The sequence below is a fragment of the Dipodomys merriami genome, unplaced genomic scaffold (genome assembly GCF_024711535.1).
Source record: "Dipodomys merriami isolate MVZ:Mamm:240054 unplaced genomic scaffold, mDipMer1.0.p SCAF_17, whole genome shotgun sequence".
Classification (NCBI taxonomy): Eukaryota; Metazoa; Chordata; class Mammalia; order Rodentia; family Heteromyidae; genus Dipodomys; species Dipodomys merriami.
The window spans coordinates 14,040,865-14,065,879 of record NW_027203048.1 but is presented as its reverse complement, the minus strand read 5'-3'; the positions used below and the strand labels follow the sequence as shown (position 1 = coordinate 14,065,879).

General features: G+C 39.4%; 1 protein-coding gene across 8 annotated transcripts in view; it reads right to left on the bottom strand.

Moving 5' to 3' along the window:
- Birc6 (baculoviral IAP repeat containing 6) overlaps positions 1 to 25,015 on the bottom strand; it is a 212,273-nt gene that overhangs the window by 140,423 nt on the left and 46,835 nt on the right. For 4 of the 8 annotated variants that reach the window (XR_011372505.1, XM_070025335.1, XM_070025339.1 and 1 more), the window contains exons 10-16: positions 20,865 to 22,259; positions 10,230 to 10,379; positions 9,131 to 9,356; positions 6,861 to 7,021; positions 4,685 to 4,816; positions 4,089 to 4,220; positions 82 to 260 (exon numbers count right to left, since the gene is read on the bottom strand). Coding sequence is in view for 7 of the 8 variants with exons in the window: in XM_070025335.1 (XP_069881436.1) it covers positions 82 to 260; positions 4,089 to 4,220; positions 4,685 to 4,816; positions 6,861 to 7,021; positions 9,131 to 9,356; positions 10,230 to 10,379; positions 20,865 to 22,259 (2,375 nt within the window). In the remaining variant the exon portion in view is untranslated. The remainder of the gene's footprint in view (positions 1 to 81; positions 261 to 4,088; positions 4,221 to 4,684; positions 4,817 to 6,860; positions 7,022 to 9,130; positions 9,357 to 10,229; positions 10,380 to 20,864; positions 22,260 to 25,015) is intronic. The other 4 variants (XM_070025332.1, XM_070025333.1, XM_070025334.1 and 1 more) reach the window with 2 other exon arrangements.

Below are 25,015 nucleotides of genomic sequence, written 5' to 3'. Positions count from 1 at the left end.
GTCAGACTACTTCCAATAATGTGTCAAGTCTCATCTATAGTACTTACAACAATGAAATTGTTCAAAATGATAGTTTCATACCTTGCCTGCTGCAACTTTTGCCAAGAGAGAAGCAAGTGAGTAACCCTTGTTACTCTGGTGTTTTAAGGATGGAAGTCTTACTACAGGACGAATACCACCATTACAAATCTCATCTGTTCCTCTTTCATTCACGGCTTTGACATGAATTAAAAATGAACGGTATTTTCCACCTGCCATACCTAAAGAAGTGATGCAGAATGGGATAATAATTCAATCACCAAAACCACAAGTTGTTTTTCATCTTCATAGAGTAAGCTAAATGCTAAAGAAAAATACACCAGCCAGCCAAGTGCTAGTGACTAGACTTGAGTACAAAAGCTCGGGGACAGCAGCCCAGTCACTGAGTTCAAACCGCAGGACTAGCTTTTTTTGTTTTTTGGTGTTTTCTTTTGTTTTTTTGGGGGGGTGTTGTTTTTGCCAGTCCTGGGGCTTGAGCTCAGGGCCTGCACACTGTTCCTGAGCTTCTTTTGCTCAAGGCTAGTACTCTATCACTTGAGCCATAGTGACACTTCCAGCTTTTTCAATACTGAGGAAGCGAACCCCGGGCATCCATCATGCATGCTAGGCAAGCACTCTAACACTAACCCATATTCCCAGCCTGGTTTTTGTTTCTAAGGTCCATCAATTTATACCATTTTCAAATTACACTGTTTGTGTATATGGTTTACAACTTAGCCCACTCCCCCAATAAAACCCTATAGCAATATGAATAACACAAAATAGACATTATTGGTCATTATAAATACTTGGCATGATTTTCTCCAATTACACTGTTCACTTTAATGGCAGAAATTTTCTAAGCTCTAAGAAAAAAAATTTTTAAAAGACAATAAAACTGACTATCTACAGTAGCTCACAACTATAACCCCAGCTACTAGGAGATAGAAATTGAGAGTCAAGATTCCAGTCCAGTCACAAAAAAGTTAGTGCAAAGTCTTCAATCAATAAGGTAGGATATTAGTGGCACACATCAGTCATCTCAACTATATGGAAGATCAGGGCTGGGAAGGTGGCTCAGTGGTAGAGCGCTTGCCTTGCATGCCTGAGGCCCTGAGTTCGATTCCTCAGCACCACATAAGCAAAAAAAGAAAAAAGCTGGAAGTGGCACTGTGGCTCAAGTGGTAGAGCACTACTAGCCTTGAGCTGAAGAGCTGAAGGACAGCGCCCAGGCCCAGAGTTCAAGGCCCACGACCGGACCCAAAAAAAAAACTATATGGAAGATCATAGGTAGAAGGATCATGATCTGAAATAAATCTTTGGCCAAAAAAAAAAAAAAAAACCGACTTAAAATGGTAACTCTTCTGTATACCACCTTAAAAAATAATAACAATCTAAAACAAAATGCCAGAAGTTTAAAGTATGGTTCAAGTGAGAGAGAGCTTATCTAGCAAGCAAAAGCCCCTGAGATCAAATTCCAATAACATCAAAAACAAAAAAAAATATACAAAAAAGGAACCACCCACAAATAATTATGGTACCATTACATACAGCCATCCAGCATTCACTTGTATTAAATGTACAAGCATACATATGACATACACGCGTATACCTAGTATCATAGTTCTTACAATTTAAAATTGAAAGGTATTGGGTAATTATATCTTTTTTTTTATTGTAACGATACTATACAGAGGGTTACAGTTACATGAGTGAGGTAATGAGTATACTTCCTCTTGAACATTGTTACCCCTAATTATATCTTAAAATATAAAAAGAGAGGACTGGGAAGGTGGCTCAGTGGTAGAGCGCTTGCCTTGCATGCCAGAAGCCCTGGGTTCGATTCCTCAGCACCACTTAAGCAAAAAGAAAAAAAAAAGCCAGAAGTGGTGCTGTGACTCAAGTGGTAGAGTGCTAGCCTTGAGCTGAAGAGCTGAGGGATCGCGCCCAGGCCCAGAGTTCAGGCCCCACGACCAGACCAAAAAAAAAAAAATATATATATATATATATATATATATAGAGAGAGAGAGAGAGAGAGAGAGAGAGAGAGAATGAAAAAGTAAAACCATCACTGTAAAAACAGGTCTGTAAAGAATGTAAAATGAAATAGTACCTATGTTGAATTTAATGACAATTCTTATAAACGGCCTATCACAAATAGAATACTTAATGATATTAATAAACCTACTAGCAAACAACCAGTCTATAGTTACCCTAGCAGGCATTTAACTTTTTCATAATTAGCCAAATGTCTGTAGCTTACATCTGCAATCCTACTCAAGAGGGTAAGATGTAAGGATTGTGGTTCAAAGCCAGCCCAGGCAGTAAAGTCTATGAGAATCTTAACTCCAATTAACCACCAAAAGTAAAATTTTTTTTTAAAAAACCCTTAAGTGGAGATTTGGCTCAAGTGGTAGAGTGCTAGCCTTGACCAAAAAAGCCCAAAGAAAATAAGCCAAATAGCTGGACGCCGGTGGCTCACGCCTGTAATCCTAGCTACTCAGGAGGCTGAGATCTGAAGATCTCGGTTCAAAGCCAGCCCGGGCAGGAAAGTCTGTGAAACCCTTATAAACCACCAGAAAACCAGAAGTGGCACTGTAGTTCAAGTGGTAGAGCGCTCGCCTTGAGCTGAAGAGCTGAGGGACAGCGCTTAGGCCCAGAGTTCAAGCCCCACAACCGACAAAAAAAAAAGGAAAGCAAAAAAAAAAAAAAAGAAAGAAAGAAAATAAGCCAAAGAAAGTGAAACTGTAGATATAGAATATTATTGTATACCATGTCTGCATATTATGTGTACCTATGAAATTGTGGACAGCAACTTTACAAATCAAAATGGTCATTACTTAGGTGATAAACTATTTGAGGGGTTTGGGTAAGAATCTCTATTCCCCTATTCTACTTCAAAATGTCTTCAAAAACTGAGCTAAGCATTTTACAGGTCGGCTTTTGTTTTATTCACACATGGAATTCAAAAGCTAACATAACAAATTTCTATTTATTATCTATGTAAGTCAATAAATTTTTAAATATCCATTCATTAGAATTTGTGTTTATGACATATAAATCATTTTATCAGATATTGTCAAAGTATTAAATATGTGTTCTATAAAAGCCATCTTACAAGGAAAATTAAACAATAGGACAGTTAAGGGGCTGGGAAGGTGGCTCAGTGGTAGAGCGTTTGCCTTGCATGCATGAGGCCCTGGGTTCGATTCCTCAGCACCACATAAGCAAAAAGAAAAAAGCCGGAAGTGGCGCTGTGGCTCAAGTGGTAGAGTGCTAGCCTTGAGCTGAAGAGCTGAGGGACAGAGCCCAGGCCCAGAGTTCAGGCCCCACGACCGGACCCAAAAAAAAAAAAAAAAAGGACAGTTAAAAATGACAGCACAATGTCAGATAATTTGGAAGAGCACTAGTAAGTCATCCTACAGTCTTTTAGTTCACAATACTGGAGTTAGAACTCAGAGTCTCTCATTTTCTAGAATGTTGCTCTTATCATTTAAGTCACATCTGCCGCACACTCTTGTCATTTCTTTACCCTTAGTCAACAGTAACAGCCAGGCACTGGTGATCACCCCTGTAATCCTAGGTACCCAGAAGACAGATTTGAAGATCCAAGATCCTTGTTCAAAGTTGGCTCTGGCAGAAAATTTGAGACTCTTAACTCCAGTTAACTACCAAAGCCAGAAGAAGAGCTGTGGGACTCAACTCATAGAGCGTTACCTGTGAGCAAAAAAAGTTCAAAACAGTGCTCAGGCCATGCGTTCAAGCCCCCAGACTGGCCAAATAAGGAAGGGAAGGGAAGGGAAAAGGAAAAGGAAAAGGAAAAAGGAAAAGGGGAAAGGGGAAAGGGAAAAGGGGAAAGGGGAAGAAAAGGGGAAAGGGAAGGGGGAAAGAAAAGAGTCAGTGCCACTCCATGATAGAAAAAGTAAGACCAGAAATTTCACAATATAATTACTTATAGTAGGAAATAATTTCACACCAAAAACTAACTGGATTCTAACGAAAGCCCAAACAAAACAGTAGCTTACATTTGAGATCACTTTATTTTACTATTATGGAATATATTACTTCACCTTTAACAAGTTTAGGGCTTGTTAATGTCAACATCCCAGCATGCCCAGATAGATCAAGGCCACTAGCAAGCCAGACAGGCCCACACAAGATGTCTTCTTTATGATCCTCTAAAAATGAACACAACCTAAGACCTAAAAAGAAAAATACAGATTTTTCTTTTAGTTATTTAGAATGCAATAACTGACTAGCAAATATCCATTCCATTTACATAGCATACCAACTGAGAAAATGTGATCACCTAAGAATTCATTGCCATGCTTAGGAAAGATAATCAATTATCTGGAGTGTTATATGTTGCTTTCCACTGTAATAGTGTTTTACATTTCACTTTGATTTTCAAAAATTTCTAAAACCATGACTTGATTTCAACTACCAAGGTATTAAAAAGCAAGAATATAAGTATTAGTGCAGCTGTGTTCACAAAGATGAGCTGAAAGTTAAAGCATATTGCCAACGCAGAATTATAAGTTATTTTTAAATCACATTCTTAAAACCAAGTTTTTGCAAGCCATAGAGAAATCTTTGCCCAACATGATACATTTAGATCACTTATTCCTTCTACTGTCATGGACAACAGCTCTATAATTTAACTCACACTGTGATTCCTCTACATCCATGTGCTGCATTTCTTCATTCAAATCAATCAGGGACGGTTTCCCATTTTGTTCCACTTCAGTGTTAAGAGCTGGAGACAAAGGAAAGGTGATCTGCCTATCTACTGCTGTTTCTAGAGGATAAAAATATTAGTAAACTTAATTTTGATTATGATGATTTTTGTGCCTAAAAATCTTTAACTTTGCTGTTAAATTGGAAGCTACTGTGATTTTTTTTTATCACAGATGATATAAAACAATTGTCAAAAGAAAAATAACTAGATTCAATTTTTTTATAAATTGTCCTGTCTTCTAATGGTAATTAAACATTCAACCTGAATTATACAAATTGTTGGCAACTAAATTAAAAGTTCAAATTCTAGGCTGCACACTACTAAAAGTTCCTGCAGTTTAGGAAATACCACTGCCTACATCACAGATATAATTACATAAAGGTCTGTCATGACTAAAAAAAATATATTTAGGGGGGTGGAGGTGGGGTAGTTGAGGAGGTAGGAGGGACAGGATGTTGGGGGGGGGAAAGGAGGCAACAATGCTGGATAAGAAATGAACTCATTACCTTGCTCATGTAACTATAACCCCACTGTACAGTATTTTCACCATAAAAAACATTAAATATATATATGTACAAAACTAAAATCACACAAACATTTCTGACAAAGGGAAATTTTTGGATTTAAGTATTTGAAGCCTATTGTTAAGTTTCCATATCAAATGGAAATTATCCACAGCCTGCTAAATTAGCCTATAAAAAAAAAAAAAAAAAAAAAACTTCATCAAAATACCAGTGGCTTGTGCCTGTTAATCCTACTCAGAGGAGTGAGATCTGAGGACTGCAGTTCAAAGCCACCCAAGCAGACAAGTCCACCAAAAAGCTAGAAGTAAGAGTGCTTGACTTGAGGCAAAATGCTCAAGGACAGCTCCCAGGTCCTGATTTCAAGCTCTAGCAGAAAGAAAGAAAGAAAGAAAGAAAAAGAAAGAAAGAAAGAAAGAAAGAAAGAAAGAAAGAAAGAAAGAAAGAAAGAAAGAAAGAAAGAAAGAAAGAAAGAAAGAAAGAAAGAAAGGAAGAAAGGAAGGAAGGAAGGAAGGAAGGAAGGAAGGAAGGAAGGAAGGAAGGAAGGGAGAGAGAGAAAGGAGGGAGGGAGGGAGGGAGGGAAGGAGAGAAAGAGAAGGAGAGAGAAAGAGAAAGAGAGAAAAAGAAAGAAGGGAGGGAGGGAGGGAGGAAGGGGAGAGAGAAAGAGAGAAAGAGAAAGAAAGAGAGAGGGAAGGAAGGAAGGAAGGAAGGAAGGAAGGAAGGAAGGAAGGAAGGAAGGAAGGAAGGAAGGAAGGAAGGAAGGACTCTGAGAAGTAACATTAACATTCTTAACATAGAAAATGTATAGAATCTATTGTAATAACTCAACACATAAAACTTGAAGAAAGATTTTAAAAAAGTATATTTCTGGCATTACATGATACTTCAGGAAACACCTTGAGACAGTAGCAACTTCTAAAACAGAGGATTTCTCATTAACAGGTCTCCTCTTTAGAAAAGCACAGCACTAATAATGCTTAAAGTATAACTAATTCATAAAGTAACTAACCTCATGCCAAAAAGACAAGATTAAATTACTTTCTGTAATTCTAAATCTCTGGATACCTTTTATTTTTTAAAAAAAAAAAAACTAAGGTAAGCAAAGATACATCAAAACCTAAATAAGTTGAAAATTAGTGTCTTACCAAGCACTGGTAACTCATGCCTGTAATCCTAACTATTCAGATGGCTAAAATGTGAGGATCACACTTCAAAGCCAGACTAGTCAGAAAGTCCATGAGACTCAGCTCCAATTAACCACAAGAAAACAGTAAATGGTACTGTGGTTCAAAGTGTGCTAGCCTTGAGCAAAAGAGCTCAGGGACAGCACTCAGGCCCAGTGTTCAAGCCTCAGGTAAATTCCAACAAAAAAAAAAAAGGGGTGGGGGGAGAGAAAAGAAAAGAAAATTCGTTTCTTAAAAGAAACTAAACAAACTAACCACAGTGAACACATAACCTAACTTAGGAAATTATAACCCCTGTGTACAACTACTTAAATAACAACAACAAAACAAGAACGGCAATAATAAAAGAAACAAACCACAAGATTAAATCTTCAAAAGTTAATTTTGAGCCCTTCTTACCATTGACTTTCCCTAAGCCTGGGGCTTTATTTTTCAGCAATGTCACTTGTATCTGTGGAATATTAGTGATGTTGGAGTTCAAAACAAATTTGAAGTCCACATGTCCAACCATACAGGCTTTAGGTAGAACCAATTCAAACACGTGTTCATCCCAGCTGTTGCTGTCAAATAAAAGAGAAATTGTTAAATAAATTTTAAAAATATTTTCTTACCAAAGGAGGGTACAGGGTTTTTAGGGAAAGAACACAAAGGCACAATGCCTCTGTGCCTCTGATATATAAAATAATATTTATGGAAATGAAAAAAATTTCCTTAGCTATATTATGATTACCACCACCATTCCTAGTTTCTGTTTTACATATTTCAACAAAACTTAAATGATTCTTGAGCCAGGTGTAGTACTGCAGGAAGATCAAGAGTTCTGGATCAAGTAGCCAGGCTAGGCTACAAGAGAAAGTCCATCATTAGTGTGAGCCATGTAGTAACACCCTGTCAAGAGATGGAAGGGGGAATCTTAATGCTTCTCTATCAAAAGAAAAGGTTAACATCTCCTTAAGAGGCAATACTTCAGATAATGAATGTTCTTACTACAGGAATCTACTTTGTGATTTTAATTATCTGCATATTACTCGGCCCCACCCCAGATTTGAGTATTCTACTTTGTTGAATAAAATCTACATAATAAAACAAGAATTGTTTATATACAACCATTCCCCATTATTATTTTTTTTCTCTCACATCTGGTATTCAATATCAGCAAATTCCATTAACTTTACCTTCAAAGTATATCCAGAACGCAACTATTCTTTTTTCACTTTCAACAATACCGTGGCCTAGCATGCTAGCAAGCATGCACTGAGTTAAAACCAAAATAAAGGGGGGGGGGGGGGGCGGGAATGAAAGATTTTAACATCATGAAGACAGTCATTTGTAGTTCACGCTTGTAGTTCACTAGTTACTAAGGAGGCAGAGATCTGAGAACTTGGGTCAAAGCCAGCCCAAACAGAAAAGTCTATGAGACTCTTATATCCAGTTAACTACCAACAAGTCAGAAGTGCTCTTGAAGTAGGGAGATCTGGTCTGGCCAGCGTCATCATGGCCACGTGGTTAATGGTAGGGTCTGGCATCTACTGCCTTCTTTGTGGGGGGTTGGGGGGGAATCCCAACCCCATCGGACAAGCATGCCTGAATCCATGGAGACAGGGGCAGGGATTTAGCCTATAGGTTACTGAACCTGTCAGCCCAGTGCCTGGGGTTGGGAGCTTTGTGTAATCCTGCCCCCTGACCTGACCCTATATAGGCCCAATCCAAGTCAGGTACCTTAACACTATGCCAGCTGTCTCCTTGTGCATCTCCCGTCTAATGGCTCCTGTTCACCATGGAGTCCCAATTCAGCTATCCCTTGGTTTGTTGTATTGTTTTTGTACTTTCTTTTCTCTGGCCTTCATGGTTCTGTCTCCTGTGTTAAGTGTATTTGCAAGCTGCAGTCTTTGTAATTGGCTGCCTGCAAACCGCTAGCATTCCAATAAAGACTCCAAAATTTGACCTCCCAAAATGTAGCTCCTCTACTTTTCATGAATGGATTTATATATCTAATTTAAGGTATAACTACTGTACAACACTCTGTCCATCACCTTTATAAGAATAATTTAAAAAATAATTACAAAAGAAAGTAAGGCTGGGCGCTGATGGCTCATGCCTGTAATCCTAGCTACTCAGGAGGCTGAGATCTGAGGATCACCGTTCAAAGCCAGCCCGGGCAGTGAAGTCCATGAGACCCTTCTCTCCAATTAACCACAAGAAAACCGCAATTGGTACTGTGGCTCAAGTGATAGAGCACTAGCCTTGAACTGAAGAGCTCAGGGACAGCTCCCAGGCCCAGAGATCAAGCACCATGACCAACAAAAAAGTCAGAAGTGTACCTGTGGCTCAAGTGATAAACCATTAGGTTTGAGTAAGGTCAGGGACAATACCTAGGCACTGATTTCAAGCCCCAGGCTTGGCAGAAAAGAAGAGGTGAGGGAGAAGGTAAGGAGAGAAAGAGAGAGGGGGAGGAAGAGGACAGGGAGGGAAGGGAAGGGGGGGTGAGGGAGAAAGGATGGAGAGAGAGAGAGAGAGAGAGAGAGAGAGAGAGAGAGAGAGAGAGAGAGAAGGGCAAGTGAGAAAGAAGGAGGGAGGGAGGGAGGGAGGGAAGGAAGGAAGGAAGGAAGGAAGGAAGGAAGGAAGGAAGGAAGGAAGGAAGGAAAACAAACCTTGGAAAAACCTTTTACCTGTCAGTCTGTAGTTTCCAAGTTCTAGTATGCTGAGCAGCATCTCCATGATGTTGCTGATGTAAGTGTTGAGGATGCCTCCTTTGCTGCTGTTCTTGCTGAACCTCTACCCAGCATGGAGGAACAGTAGCTGAAAACCGTGGAGTCAGTGTCTCAAAGCGAGTTAGCTCTACTAAAGATGTCAAGATTTCAAGGGTGAATGGCTGGTCCACCAATAAATCAACGCCTGAATATTAGAGAATGTAGTATTTGAGGTTGATTTAGAAAAAAGAGGTGAAATTTTAATTCATAGTAAAAATTTAATATTCAATCACAATATGAATGAATATGCTGAAAGTGGGCTCAGATATCTATAATAAAGTAATTAGCATTGGGTAAATAATAGCACAGAAGAAAACTCCATCTTGAATATTTTTAGAGAGAATAAACACTTCAAAAATAAACCCTTCTAGGGAATAAACACAGTCTTTTAGAAAAAAGCTTTTTGAGCTTTAAAGAATCTTTTAGGGTTAGTTAAATAAGGGCAAAAATGCAGTGACACTCAAATGTAAATTAGTATACACTGGATCAGTGAGTATACTTTTGTAATTTCTTATTTACAAAACAAAATGCTAGATATAAGGAAGAATGTTAAACATATAACCAATGAAGAAATAGTAAACAGATAGCCAGGCACACTGGTGGCTCATACCTCAATCCTAGCTACACAGGAGGCTGAAATCTGAAGATTGTGGCTCAAAGCCAGCCTGGGCCATAAAGTCCATGAGACTCTACCAAAAACCCAGAATTGGAGCTGTGGCTCAAGTGGTAGAGAACTAGCCTTGAGTAAAAGAGCTCTGGGACAGTGCCCAGGTCCTGAGATTCATGCCACATGACCAAGAAAGGAAAAAGAAAAAAGAAGAAGAAGAAGAAGAAGAAGAAGAAGAAGAAGAAGAAGAAGAAGAACAATTACAAAACAAGTCTGATAAAAGACTAACGGAAAGAAATGAACTTCCTCAACAGAGCAATTAACAATTCACTAAAGTAACTGGACTCAGAAATCAAAACAAATATGTGCATTTGTACAAAACCATTTAAAATAGATTAGAAATCATCATACCTGAAATCCCAGGACTTGAAGGATTTGATAAAGGTTTGGAACCTTCTGAAGATGGTTCAGCTCCTTTAGAAAGAGATCCATCCACTAGAATATCAGCTTCATCAATATCATCACAGGTTCCTCCAATTTGGAGAAAATGAAGTTCACCACCTACAGTATAAGAGTAATATTCCATAAACAGAAATACAGAGAAAATGGACAAAACGTCACCTACAATTCTCTTAGTTAAAAATTGTATTCAATTAAATTACACTTGATAACCAAATAAGGAAAGCTATCAAAGTGATTTATCCCAATTCATAGCTAAAAACCAATATAGTAAAGAAAAAGACAACTACGTATATGGAAGTATTTATCGCATAGTATATACAAGACACTAATTAAGTGCCTTAATCAATTCATCTAAATGTCACCAAAAACCTGAGACAGAGGCGGTTACTGTGACAATCTTACAGATGAGGAAACCAATGTACTAATTATATTAGGATCTACATCCCCATGGCTTAATCCCCAACAGTAACATAACTGAATTAATATGCTCAATTTTGAAGAGCTAAAAAGGAAAAGAAAGTAAGTGAAATAACTATCCTTCACCTGCTACAGAAAAATAACTGAAAACTTAGCAAACACTTAAAATAATTTTTTAAAAATCAATGCTGTATTTATAATAAGATTATTTGGAGCTACACATCAAGCATAACAGAATAAGAAAGATAATTCACTTCCTGAAAGACAACTTCAAAGCTGGACAAAACTGTCATTCAACCAGGGTGAGGTAAGCTATAGGAATTAGTAGCTTTGCTACTACTTCCAAAGGAGCTCACTTGATCTGAACAGCTCTCAGAGTTTCGCATGATGATTTCAGGGAAAGGCAATGTAGAAGGTCTACCTGAGGATCCTGGTCTGGGATAAGTAAAGTATTAGAAATTTCTGAGATTTGACATAAAATTACAAGTAGTAAGAGAAAATTGGGTAAACTCAATACCTGACCCATGTTGATCAGAGGCTGTGTACATGAACAGCAAAAACCAGAGAATGGAAGCCACTCCAAGTAACTAAGCTTCCACTTGTATACAAGAGAGACCTGTGAAATCACAACAAAAAAATAAAGGCCAAGCCAGGCACCAGTGGCTCACACCTGTAATCCTAGCTACTCAGGAGGATGAGAGCTGAGGATAGTGATTCAAAGCCAGCCTGGGCAGGAAAAATTCATGACTCTTATTTCCAATAAACTACCAAAAAAACAGAAGTGGCGCTGTGAGCTTAAGAGCTTAGGGCAGCGCCCAGGCCCAGAGTTCAAGCCCCATTACTGACCAAAAAATTTTTCAAAAAAATTAATTAAAAAAAAAAAAGGCCAGGGCACACCTGGATACAATCATACAGAATAAAAGTATTTGAACACAGCAATCTATATTTGGTTGATTAATAAGCTATCCATGTAGAGAAAACTTCATTTAGGCCTTAAGTGGGGCAGGCAGAAAATAGAAAGTGAGAGACATCTGTAGCCGCACATTGCAAAGAAACAGATTTCATATAATTTAGTCTGGTGACTTAGAAAATAAACAAGTCACAGGGTGCCGGTGGCTCACGCCTGTAATCCTAGCTACTCAGAAGGCTGAAATCTGAGGATCGCAGTTCAAAGCCAGCCCAGGCAGGAAAGTCCGTGAGACTCTTATCTCCAATAAGCCACCAGAAAACCGGAAGTGGTGCTGTGGCTCAAGTGGTAGAGCGCTCGCCTTGAGCTGAAGAACAGCCCAGGCCCAAAGTTCAAGCCCCACAACCAACAAAAAAAAAAAAAAAAAAAGAAAGAAAGAAAAGAAAAAATAAAATATACAAGTCAACAATGTCTTTCAAGGGGGAAAAGGATCAGAATATAAACCAACTGCATTACTTTAAAATGAAAACTAAGGGCTGGGAACATGGCTTAGTAGTAGAGTGCTTGCCTACCACCCATGAAGCCCTAGCCCTCAGTTGGATTCCTCAGTACCACATACACAGAAGAAGCCGGAAGTGGCACTGTGGGTCAAGTGGTAGAGTGCTAACCTGAGCAAGAGAAGCTCAGGGACAGAGCCTAGGCCCTGAGTTCAAACCCCAGAACTGGCCAAAAAAAAGTACACTAATAAATGAAAAAGGGCATGCAACAAAACACTACCTCTAATTCCAAAATAAACAAATGGAAAATGAGCACTTTAGACATCACATTTAACAACTGAAGACTTCAAAGATGCTACTGTAAATACTTTTATAGAAGAAAACCCAAGTATAGAGAATTATAAAAGGAATGGTGCAAATAACTAATACAACCATTACAAATGAGAAGACATTTACAGATATAAGAATAAGTTAGCAGATCTGTCTTACAATATCAAAGGTTCTAACGAACACAGAAGTTCAAAGTAAAAATAAAATATAACCAGGTATAACACATTTTATTTCTCATTAACCAACTTTTTTGAAAAAGAAAAATTACAGACATATATGGTGGTACATGCTGTAATCTAGCACTAAGGTAGGATCATTAATTTGAGGCCATCTAGAGTTAAACATGGAATCCCAGCCTTAAATAAACAAAAAACAGATAGTCTTATAAAGTTACAATACTTAATGTAACTACAAAGTCAGATTATTTTTGTTGCACTTATTACATATTTAAATGGGGAATCAAAGCAACATTACTATAAATATTTCTATACATTTTCCATAAAGTTAGTATTCTATAGTAGATTGAAATTAAATCATTAGGACTGTAACTCAAAAAAATGTACCACACACCAGTCATGCAAGCTACTCAGAAGGCTCAGATCTGAGGATGGAGGTTCAAAATCAGCCTATGTAGAAAAGTCCATCAGACTCTTATCTCCAATTAAGCTCCAGAGTAGAGCTCTGACTCAAGGGGTAAAGAGCTACTAGCCTTGAGCAAAAAAAAAAGCTCAGGGACAGCAACACATCCTGAATTCAAGTCCTAGGACCTGCACATACATCAACACACACACACACACACACACACACACACACACACACACACACACATCAACACACACACACACACACACACACACACACACACACACACACACACAGTGAAACAAAAAAAAAATTTAAAAAGGACCAATGATATCAAGCCAAATGACACCACCACTAAACTAAAAGTATGACTAGAATCAATCAGTTCTGAATTCTGAAGCCAACAGAATGAGTGGTTGACAAAGGGAAAGGCTTTCTAGAAAGGGGGAAGCGAGGCCTGAACTAATAACTTCCCATCCTACCCTTCACCATGTGACAGTGCTGGAGAATGAGGCCCAATTCCCTGGGTCAGGCTTGGTTGGAGTTGTGCATACTGCCTGACTTGGAAGTTCTTGAAGGACCCACTGCAGATTCTGCCTTGATTTGGAGCTTCTCAGGCTACAGCTACTTCCCCAAATAACAGCTAAATGAAGATTTAAAAGAGTGCAACTACTGGGAAGGGGTGGGGGGAGATTTTGGAGAATACAGTAAATTCTTTTCATTAGGTTACAAACAACAGATTTCATGGAAACAAACTTCTGTGATAAAACACAACAAATACAATCTTTGCAAAACATAGTGTAGGAGCCAGGCAACAGTGGCTCATGCCTATAATCCTAGCTACTCAGAAGGCTGAGATCTGAGGATTGAAGTTCAAAGCCAACCTGGGCAGGAAAGTCTGTAAGACTCTTATCTTCAGTTAACTATCAGAAAACCAGAAGTGGCACTGTGGCTCAAGTGGTAGACTACTTGCCTTGAGCTGAAGAACTCAGGGACAGCACCCAAGCACCAGGACTAACCAAAAACAAAAACAAAAACCATAGTGTAGGAAAGAAATGCTTACAGCCAGCAATAAGCAAAATTATCCAAGCACAGGAATCACAATGCCACTGGTAATACACATTACTTAGAATATCCCCATCTCAACCAAAAGGCACTAAGTACCCAAAGAAATAAATATGACCAACTCATGGGGGGGGGAGGGGGGGAGGAGGGAGGAGTTAAAATTACTAGTCAGAGTTGTTCAATCAAATGTCATTATATGGTCAATTAACTAAGGGCAACAAGATTGTTACTAAACATCAGATCATTAAGCAAAAGGTAAGCCAAGGGAAGGGGGGGGGGAATATGGGTGGGAGGGGGGACATGATATGGGAAGGGATAGGAAGGGGAAACAAGGAGGAAGCAACAATGCTTGATAAGAAATGTACTCATGAGCGGGGCGCTGGTGGCTCACGCCTGTAATCCTAGCTACTCAGGAGGCTGAGATCTGAGGATCGCGGTTCAAAGCCAGCCCGGGCAGGAGAGACCGTGAGACTCCTATCTCCAATAAACCACCAGAAAACCGGAAGTGGCGCTGTAGCTCAAGTGGTAGAGCGCTTGCCTTGAGCTGAAGAGCTGAGGGACAGCGCCCAAGCCCAGAGTTCAAGCCCCACGACTGACCAAAAAAAAAAAAAAATGTACTCATTATCTTGTCCATGTAATTGTAACTCTTCTATACAGTATTTTCATAATAAAAAATGTTTTAAAAAAAAAAAAGGTAAGCCAAATTTTCTCAAATTTGGATTGTTTAGGCATCAAAGAGATACTACCAAGAAAGTGATGAAGTGAGGGATGAGGTGTGGTTCAAGTGGTAGAGTACCTGCCTGGCAAGCATGAAAGCTCTGAATTCAAACACCAAAGCCACCGTCACAAAAAGAAAGGAAAAAAGGAAGGGAAGGAGAAGACCAAGAGTGGTAGCACAGGCCTTTAATCTCAGCACTTGGCAAGCTGAAGCACAAGGATCTTGAGTTTAAGGCTAGCTCCAGCTACCTAGTAAGTTCCAGCCGGAAATAATAATCACAATTATTAGGAACTTTAACTCAAAATCACAATGTGGTAACAGTTCATACCAATTAGGACAGCTAATACCAGGAAAATAAGAAGTAGTTAAGTGTCATCAAGGATTTGGAGAAACTAGGACTTCAGAATTCTTGTGGAAAGCTAAAATGTTGCATACTGACTTTCAAATTATATATCCAAATGCAATGTAAGGGCTGGGATGTAGCTCAGTGGCAAAGCGCTTGCCTAGCAAGTGCAACGTCCTGGGTTCGATCCCCAGTACCAAAAAAGAAAAGACAAAAAAAAATACAGTTAAAAAAAAACCAAACAAATGCAATTTAAAATAGATTACATGCTGAGTACCAGTGCTCATGCCTGTAATCTATTCAGGATATTAAGAATTAAAGATAGTGAGGCTGGGAAGGTGGCTCAGTGGTAGAGCGCTTGCCTTGCATGCATGAGGCCCTGGGTTCGATTCCCCAGCACCACATAAGCAAAAAGAAAAAAAGCCAGAAGTGGCGCTGTGGCTCAAGTGGTAGAGCGCTAGCCTTGAGCTGAAGAGCTGAGGAACAGCACCCAAGGCCCAGAGTTCAGGCCCCACAACCGGACCCAACAAAAAGAAAAAAAAAAAAAAAAGAATTAAGGATAGTGGCTAGAAGCCAGCCCAGACAGGGAAGTCTGTGAAACTCTTTCTGCATTGAATTACCAAAAAAAAACCCAGCACCAAGGCCCTGAGTTCAAGCCTGAAGACCAGCAAAAAAAAAAAAGGGGGAGGGAGGGGCTGGAAATATGGTTTAGTGGTAGAGTGCTTGCCTAGCATGCATGAAGCCCTGGGTTCAATTCTTTAGTACCACATAAACAGAAAAGGCCGGAAGTGGCACTCAAGGAGTAGAGGGCTAGCCTTGAGCACAGAGAGGCTCAGGAATAAAGCCCAGGCCCTGAGTTGAAGCCTTAGGTCTAGGAAAAAAAAAAAAAAATTATCAACTTAAAACCTGAAACTATGGAAGTACTAGAAGAAAACAAAAGGGAAATATTTCAACAAAATGAAATCAGCAAAGATTTTTTTCTTTTAAATAAGACCCCAAAACAATAAGAAATGAAAGCAAAAATAGTAATGAAAGCAATGTTACAAATGGGTAAAAACATAAAACACTTCTACACAGAAAACAATCAACAGAGTACAGAGACAGCAATACAGAATGGTAGAAAATACTTGTAAGGCACACATATAAAAGGGGTTGAAATCAGGATACATAAGGAAATCACTAAAATCAAAAAATTTTATATAAATAGAATTTTTTTAATTTATAAAAATAATAAAGAATTACAAAAAAATATAAAACAATAAAAAAAAAAAAAGGCAACATTTGGAAGTGGAATTGTGGCTCAAATGGTAGAGCACTACCCTTGAGCAAAAAAGCCAACAAGAGTATAGGGCCCGGGCTGGGAATGTAACTCAGTGGTACAGTGCTTGCCTAGCATGCATGAAGCCCTGGGTCTGATTCCTTAGTTCCACATAAACAGAAAAGGCCTGAAGTGGTGCTGTGGTTCAAGTGGTAGAGCGCTAGCTTTGAGCAAAAAGAGCTCAGGGACAGTGCCCATGCCCAGAGTTCAAGTCCCATGACAGAAAAAAAAATATTTTTAATCTAATATTTTGGCCATCTCAACCAAGAAGTTAGGCATAGTAGTATATGCCAGTCATCCCAGATAAAAAGGCCTTGGAAAGATCACAGTCCCAGGGCAGCCCCAGGCAAAAAAATTTAACATCTTATTAAATAATAACACTACTACTAGTACTACTAATATAATAACTGAAGGAAAAAGAACTGGGGTGTGGCTTAGTGGCAGAACATCTGGCTAGCAGCATCAGTCTCTGAATTCAAATTCTAGGGGAACTGGAGGGAGACTGGGGGGAAGAGGCCTCAGATACTATACTATATTTTAAAACTCTAAGCATAAGGGGCTGGGAAGGTGGCTCAGTGGTAGAGTGCTTGCCTTCAACGCATGAGGCCCTGGGTTGGATTCCTCAGCACCACATAAGCAAAAAGAAAAAAAGCTAGAAGTGGCTCAAGTGGTAGAGCACTAGCCTTGAGCTGAAGAGCTGAGGGACAGTGCCCAGGCCCAGAGTTCAAACCCCACGACCGAGACACACGCACAAAAAAAAAAAAAAAATCTAAACATAAAAATCTAAACAAAGGGGCTGGGAAGGTGGCTCAGTGGTAGAGCGCTTGCCTTGCATGCATGAGGCCCTGGGTTCGATTCCTTAGCATCACATAAGCAAAATGAAAAAAGCTGGAAGTGGTGCTGTGGCTCAAGTGGTAGAGTGCTAGCCTTGAGCTGAAGAGCTGAGGGACAGCGCCCAGGCCCAGAGTTCAGACCCCACGACCGGACCCCAAAAAAAAAAAAAAAATCTAAACAAAGCTGAGCACTGGTGGCTCACACCTATAATGCTAGCTACTCGAGAGGCTGGGATCTGGGGATCACAGTTTGAAGCCAGCCCAGACAGAAAAATCCCCGTGAGACTCTTATCTACAATTAACCACTCAAAACCTAGAAGTGGCTCTGTGGCTCATGTGGTAGAGCACAAAGAGGCTCAGTGCCCAGGCCCTGAGTTCAAGCCCCACAACTGAACAAAAAAAAATGTAAACAACAGGATTTTGAAAGTTTTCAACACAAAGTAATGTTTGAAAAGGTTAAGTTTAACCTGATTTAAACATAACACAATATGCTCATATAATGAACATTATATAATTACATGGCACTTATTTTGCAACTTTAGTGATGTGTATATCATTTACATCTTTTAAGATTCCCTGTCAACTTGGCATGGTGGAACGTATCTAAGATAGAAGAACCAAGAGTTCAAGGCTAGCTTCTCCTAAGCAGTGAGATACTATCTCCAAAAAAACAAACATAAAAAGAGTTCACTATTACAAGATCATTTCTTAAGAGTAGAATTTATTATTGTCTTAACTCTAAAAATATATTCATTTACTTTAAATATTCTTATTTAAATAATAATTAATATTTAATAATAAATATTTCTGGAAGCTGCCTAAAGCATATCTCATTAAATAACTGAAATGATTAAACCCTCTTTGCATTTCAGTATTTTTTCAATTAACATACATTGGTTTCATTGTGACATTTCCACACACAAATAAATGTACCATAATCAGTCTCATTCTCCTCATTTACTCCCCTTATTGACCTAATCTCCTCTTCCTAGTACTCACACCAAACACTAGCATTTTTAGATGTGTCTTGGGGCTCGATCGCTCATATTCTAAACACAGTTCCATTTTCAATAACTTGTTTTATGCTGGCACTAGGGCTTAAGCAATAGGGGTCTGGCATTTTCTTTAGCTTTTTGTGCTCAAGGCTGGTGCCACTTCTGGTTTTCGGTAGTTAACTGGAGGTAAGAATAGTCTCATGGCTTTCTGACCCAGACTTTGAACCATGATCCTCAGTTCTCAACCTCCTGGGTAGCTAGGATTATAAGTATGAGCCTCTGGCGTCTGGCTTAGATAACCTTTTAGCTCCATAAGGAATTCAATGTATGATTCTTTGGATTTAGTTACATTCTGGATTTAGTCTAAAGCACAATGATGACAGAATACCCAAGTTTGAGCCATGGCTTTGCTTATTATTAGCTCTGTGACAAACAAGTTACTTAACCTCTCTTTCTCTCAGGTTCCTATCCTGAAAACAGACTCTCCAAAAGTATATGCTGTATAAAGTTGGTGTGATGACTAAATGAACTGAGGTAAAGTTCTTAGAATAATGAACTGGCAATGTGTACAATAAATACATTAAAATTATTGGAACCTTATTTTTAAGTTATTCTGTACTACATTATCTTGTTTTTGATTTGCTATTTATCATTATTTTATCATTGAATATAGGTCAAAAAAGGCAATCTAATAACATTTAGCCATAATCTCCTTAACTAACCTTGAAATCTAAATCAATTTCAAGAATGGAAAAATTCAGGTTAATGCAACAAGAAACATAGATATATGTGCAACTCTTCTTAAACTCCAATTTTGCTGCTAACCCTGTTATAATGACCAGGTTTCAAATATCTCGTAGCCCTACAATTCCAATATACTATTAATAGGAACATTCAAAATGTCTAATATTGTTTTGTTTTGTTTTTTGGTCCTGTCGTGGGGCCTGAACTCTGGGCCTGGGTGCTGTCCCTCAGCTCTTCAGCTCAAGACTAGCACTCTACACTTGAGCCACAGTGCCACTTCCGGCTTTTTTTTTTTTCTTATGTGGTACTGAGGAATCAAACCCAGGGCCTCAGACATGCAAGGCAAGCGCTCTACCACTGAGCCACCTTCCCAGCCCCTCAAAATGTCTAATATTGTCAGTAATCCTTTACATAAACTGCTGTTACCTCTCCAACTTAAAATGTACACAAACGGAAAAACTATACACTAATTGCACAACAGGGCCTCAAATGTTACAAAATTGATTCACCACCAGACAAAGGTTAGGAGTAAATCAGACCAAAACTTTTTATTTGGCAAAACTAATCATTACTAATAATCACCAATTACTGCCAGAAACCTTACATACGTTATTTTGTTAGATTATAACAAGTCTAAGAAATAGTCCAGGATGGACAATCTTGACTGTCAACTTCACTAGACTGACAGATGCCTAGGTGAGTAAAAAAAAAAAAAAAAAAAAAAAAACATTGAGTGTGTCTGTGAGATCTCTTCCAGTAAAGACTATCTAAGGCAGGGGCTGGGAATGTGGCATAGTGGTAGAGTGCTTGCCTAGCATGCATGAAGTCCTGGGTCTGATTCCTCAGTACCACACACACAGAAAAAGCCAGATGTGGTGCTGTCGCTCAAGTTGTAGAGTACTGGCCTTGAACAAAAGAAGCTCAGGGACAATGCCCAGGACGTGAGTTTAAGTCCCAAGACTGGCAAAGAAAAAAGAAAATAAAGATTAACTAAGAGAGGGAATATCTGCCCTGAATGTGGGCAGCACAACAGGCTAGGGGTATGGGTGAAATAGAAGGGAAAAGTGATGGAAACAGCTAATAAATAGCACAGGCATTCTCTCTTCCTGGGCACCATGTTGGAAACTGTTCTGCTCTGCCACACACTCCTGGCCATCAGGTCAGTATGTTTAAACAGTGAGCCCAAAAACAAAATCATTCCTTCCTTAAGTTTAGGGCAGATATTTTGTCACAGTGATGGTTTAGTACACAGGCCTTTTATGCTAGTTTATAAGAAAAAAATACATAATTTACTGAATTTACAGAATTCACAGACAAGGATTCAGAGAAACAACAAAATTTTTTCTTGAAGATAAAACACAGAAGACAACTTCTGATCTATTAAATGATTTACAAACAGAACCCTAATCTTGATCAGTAAAAAAGTTTACAGTTAAAGAGCCAGGTGCTGGTGGCTCACACCTGTAATCCTACTAAGGCGGCTGAAATCTCAGGATTGCAGTTCAAAGCCAGTGGAGCAGAAAAGGTCATGAGACTCTATCTCCAACTAACCAAAAAAAAAAAGAAAAAGAAAAAAAAAAAAAATGGAGCTGTGGCTCAATGTGCTAGAGAACTAACCATGAGCAAAGAGCTCAGGGACAGTGCCCAGGTCCTGAGTTCAAAAAAAATTTGAAAAAAAAAAAGACAAAGTTTACAGCTAAAGCATTAGAAATTTTTACTACTTCATTATTAAAGAAAAATTAATAAGGCTTTATTCATAAGGATCTAAAATTCATACTGAGTAGACTCATAATTACACGCCATATACAGAGATTTTTGGAAGACAAACCGCTTACCTTTGGTGCATGCACACAGTCTATCTGTACCCGAGCAGTAAATGACAGAAACAAATGTGTCCTGTTCCTCAGTGCCCTCCTTTTTGGGAGGTTCCACTTTGGCCAAAATTTCAAAGTTTGAAAGATCTAATATTTTTACAGATCCTCCCTGAGTGGTTATTACCAAATGTCCAAGAGTAGAAATGTCAGACTTCTTTTCTCTCTCGATCCCATTCTTTGAGGTCAGCTGAACTTCCTCAGCAGGTCCCTCACAGTCATCTTCTCGATTATCCAATATATCTGGTGGAAGCAGAATCAGCGAGGTAATTGTGTCCTGGGGATCTTTGATATGCTGGATTTTTACTGGCTCCTCTTCTAAAGTCACTATCCGAGTGGCATAATTCATTTTGTAAAGTACTAAATATCCACCACTAACATTCCTTTGTTCAGGATGAATTATCAAAGGGGTCTGTACATCTGCTGGTGATTCATGTTGGATTACATTAATATTTGCACCATTCACTACAGCAAGATTTGATTCCAGCTCACCTTTTCGCCTACTACATAGTGCAGAGTTTAATTTATTTAAATTATTCAAGGCCTCTACTTGATTTATTGCACTCAAGGATTCAACAGGGCATGTCCGCAGTCCTACCAATAAATGAATTCCATCAGCACAAGGAGTTATTGAGTCTATACAAAGGTTCTCCTCCTCTGCAAACTTAGGAAGCCTCAAGCACTGAACCAAAGTCCCAGGCTTGGGAAACACAGAGCTCCACTTCTCAGAATCTGGAGAGGTAAGGGTGGCTGCTGCATCTGCAAATTGCTGAATGTAAGTCACGGGAGGATCCTGCAACAGCAACTGCTCCTGACTGTCCAGCTCCATTTCAATAATCTGTGGAACTGTAAAACCGTCATCGTGCAAAGTTTTACTCATAATATTATTCATCTGTGAAAAGATTTTTCCTGTCTTATCATCAGATTCTTTGATGCTATAAAGAAGTAAAACGGGTAAAGTCCTCCTTACCAGAGGAGAATTTAGTTCTGAATTAGGGCAAGACTCATTGTCAGTTGACCCTTGTTCTGATATACTTTCACCCTGAGTTCTGCTTAGACCATCTAGTGACCTGTGAGAATTAGTACTAACAGGCGAAGTAGCAGGAGATTTATATGTTAATAAACCTCCAGCTAACAAACATGGAAAGGGAATGTTGTGTTGTTCTTGGTGCTTTTCCTTTGTCTTTTCACTCTTACAGCTTGTTAAGCAAGGATTTGCCCCAAGTTCTTCAAGATCCTTAACAGTATCTTCAAGCACATTTGCCACAATCTCCCATTGAAGTTTTTCAGGCTGCTGGAGAATGCTGAGTGCTGTTATATCAAGGCTTATTTCCATGGCTTCCTTCTGTGATGTATGCCCTTCAAAAAAGAACATTAATTAGATATAGACTAGTATGTACTTTAATTTTTTTTTTTTTTTTGGTCCAGTCATGGGGCCTGAACTCGGGGCCTGGGCGCTGTCCCTAAGCTCTTCAGCTCAAGGCTAGTGCTCCTACCACTTGAGCCACAACGCCACTTCTGGCTTTTTTCTTTTTGCTTATGTGGTGATGAGGAATCGAACCCAGGGCCTCAGGCATGCAAGATAAGCGCTCTACCACTGAGCCACCTTCCCAGCCCCTGTACTTTAATTTTTAATTCATCATGTCAGTGCATTATAAGTCTTAAATTTAAAAGAAAATTTGATTAACTATGAAGTAAGTCTATTGGAGAAATCATAAAGGTAACCAAAGGACTCAAAATTATTTTCGATTCAGACTATATTATCTTGGTAATGAGGGAGTAAATTTGTGCATGCGTGTATGTGCTCACGCATGTGTGCATACATGAGTGCTTATGTGTGTATGTATCTGTGTGTCTGTGTGTGTGTACCAGTCCTGGAACTAGAACTCAGCTTCTGGGTGCTGTCCCTGAGCTTTTGTGCTCAAGGCTAACACTACCACTTGAGTCACAGTTCCACTTCTGGCTTTATTTGGTAATTAACTGGAGATAAGAGTCTCATGGAGGCACTGGGAAGGTGGCTCAGTGGTAGAGTGCTTGCCTTGCATGCCTGAGGCCCTGGGTTTGATTCCTCAGCACCATATAAGCAGAAAAAGCAGCAAGTGGACTGAGGCTCAAGTGATAGCGCATTGGTCTACAGCTGAAGAGCTTGGGTACAGCGCCCAGGCCCAGATTTCAGGCCCCACAACAGATAAAAAATTAAAAAAAGAGTCTCATGGACTTCCCTGCCCATGCTGACCCTCAGATCTCAACCTTCTGAGTAGCTAGTAATAGCCATGAGCCACCAACTGGCTGCTGGTTAAAACTGTTGTAAAAACAGAAAATTAAAACCGAGCACAGTGGCTCATACCCCTGGGACTACATCTGAGGCAGAGACCAGGAGCACCATAGTTTGAAGTAACTGGTGAAAAAGCAGGACCTCATCTCAATCAACAAGCCTGGCTTGGTTGTACATGTCTCCTATCCAGCTAAAATAGAAGCTTTAAGTCAAAGCATAGTAGTCTCATTTTCATGCTGAGCAAAACCTACCTGAAAAGTAACTAAAATTATAAATTACTAATTAATAGGTTAAGAATGGGTCACAAAGCCGGGCGCTGGTGGCTCACGCCTGTAATCCTAGCTACTCAGGAGGCTGAGATCTGAGGATCGCGGTTCAAAGTCAGCCCGGGCAGGAGAGACTGTGAGACTCCTATCGCCAATAAACCACCAGAAAACCGGAAGTGGCGCTGTAGCTCAAGTGGTAGAGCGCTCGCCTTGAGCTGAAGAGCTGAGGGACAGCGCCCAAGCCCAGAGTTCAAGCCCCACGACCGACAAAAAAAAAAAAAAAAAGAATGGGTCACGAAGCAAATTACCTGCCAAGAAAGCCACCCTCCCTCAAGAAAAGGAAATAAAAAGTTAAAGAAATTAGGATGAGCTGGTCGCCAGTGGCTCACACCTGTAATCCTAGCTACTCAGGAGGCTGAGATCTGAGGATCACAGCTCAAAGCCAGTCAGATCAGGAAAGTGGGTGAGACTCTTTCCTCTAATTAACCACCACAAAACCAAAGAGGCACTGTCACTCAATCAGTAGAGCACTAGCTTTGAGCTGAAGAGTTCAGGGACAGTGCTCCCGCCCAGATTCAAGCCTGACAAAAAAAAAAAAAAGATGGGGGGGGAAGGGGCAAGGGGGAAGAAACCAGGGTATCAGTGGGTAATACCTGTAATCCTAGCTGCTCAGGAGGCTGATCTGATGATCATGGTTTAAAGCCAGCCTGAGCAGGAAAGCCTATGAGATTCTTATCTCCAACTAACCACTAAGAAGCTAGAAATGAAACTGTGGAAGAAGAGAGTAGAGTACTGGGCTGGGAATGTGGCTTAGTGGTAGAGTGCTTGCCTAGCAAGCATGAAACCCTAAGTCCAATTCCTCAGTACCACATACACAGAAAAGGCCAGAAGTGGTCCTTGGGTCAAGTGGTAGAGTGCTAGCCTTTAGCAAAAGAAGCTCAGTAACAGTGACCAGGCCCTGAGTTCAAGCCCCATGACAAAGAACAATAACAAATATATATATATATATATATATATATATATATATAGAGAGAGAGAGAGAGAGAGAGAGAGAGAGAGAGAGAGAGAGAGTGTTACAAATAACAATATGTTAGAAGACAAATATTTAAGTTTAGTTTAAAAGATATACATTTTCCTATGGATGAATAAACTATTTGCAAAAGCTCAAATGAAGCTATTAAAATTTTTGAACTAGGAAGGTTTTTTTTTTTTACAGCAACTTTAAAATTGTACAAAAACATAACTCCCGGTTACAAGTTAAAGCTCTAAGCCAATCACACATGACCAATGACCAGCTTGCTATTTTTTTTTTTTATTTTTTTTTTTTTGCCAGTCCTGGGGCTTGAACTCAGGGCTTGGGCACTGTCCCTAAGCTTCTTTTGCTCAAGACTAGCAGTTGAGCCACAATATAACTTCCAGTTTCACATGCATGCTAGGCAAGCACTATAGCACTAAGCCACATTCCCGGCCCCAGCTTACTATTCTTCAACCAATTAAAACAATGCAATAGTAACCTGTTGTTGAAAAGAACAACGGAGTATGAGAACTACTATTTTTGTCAATCTAAACCTTTT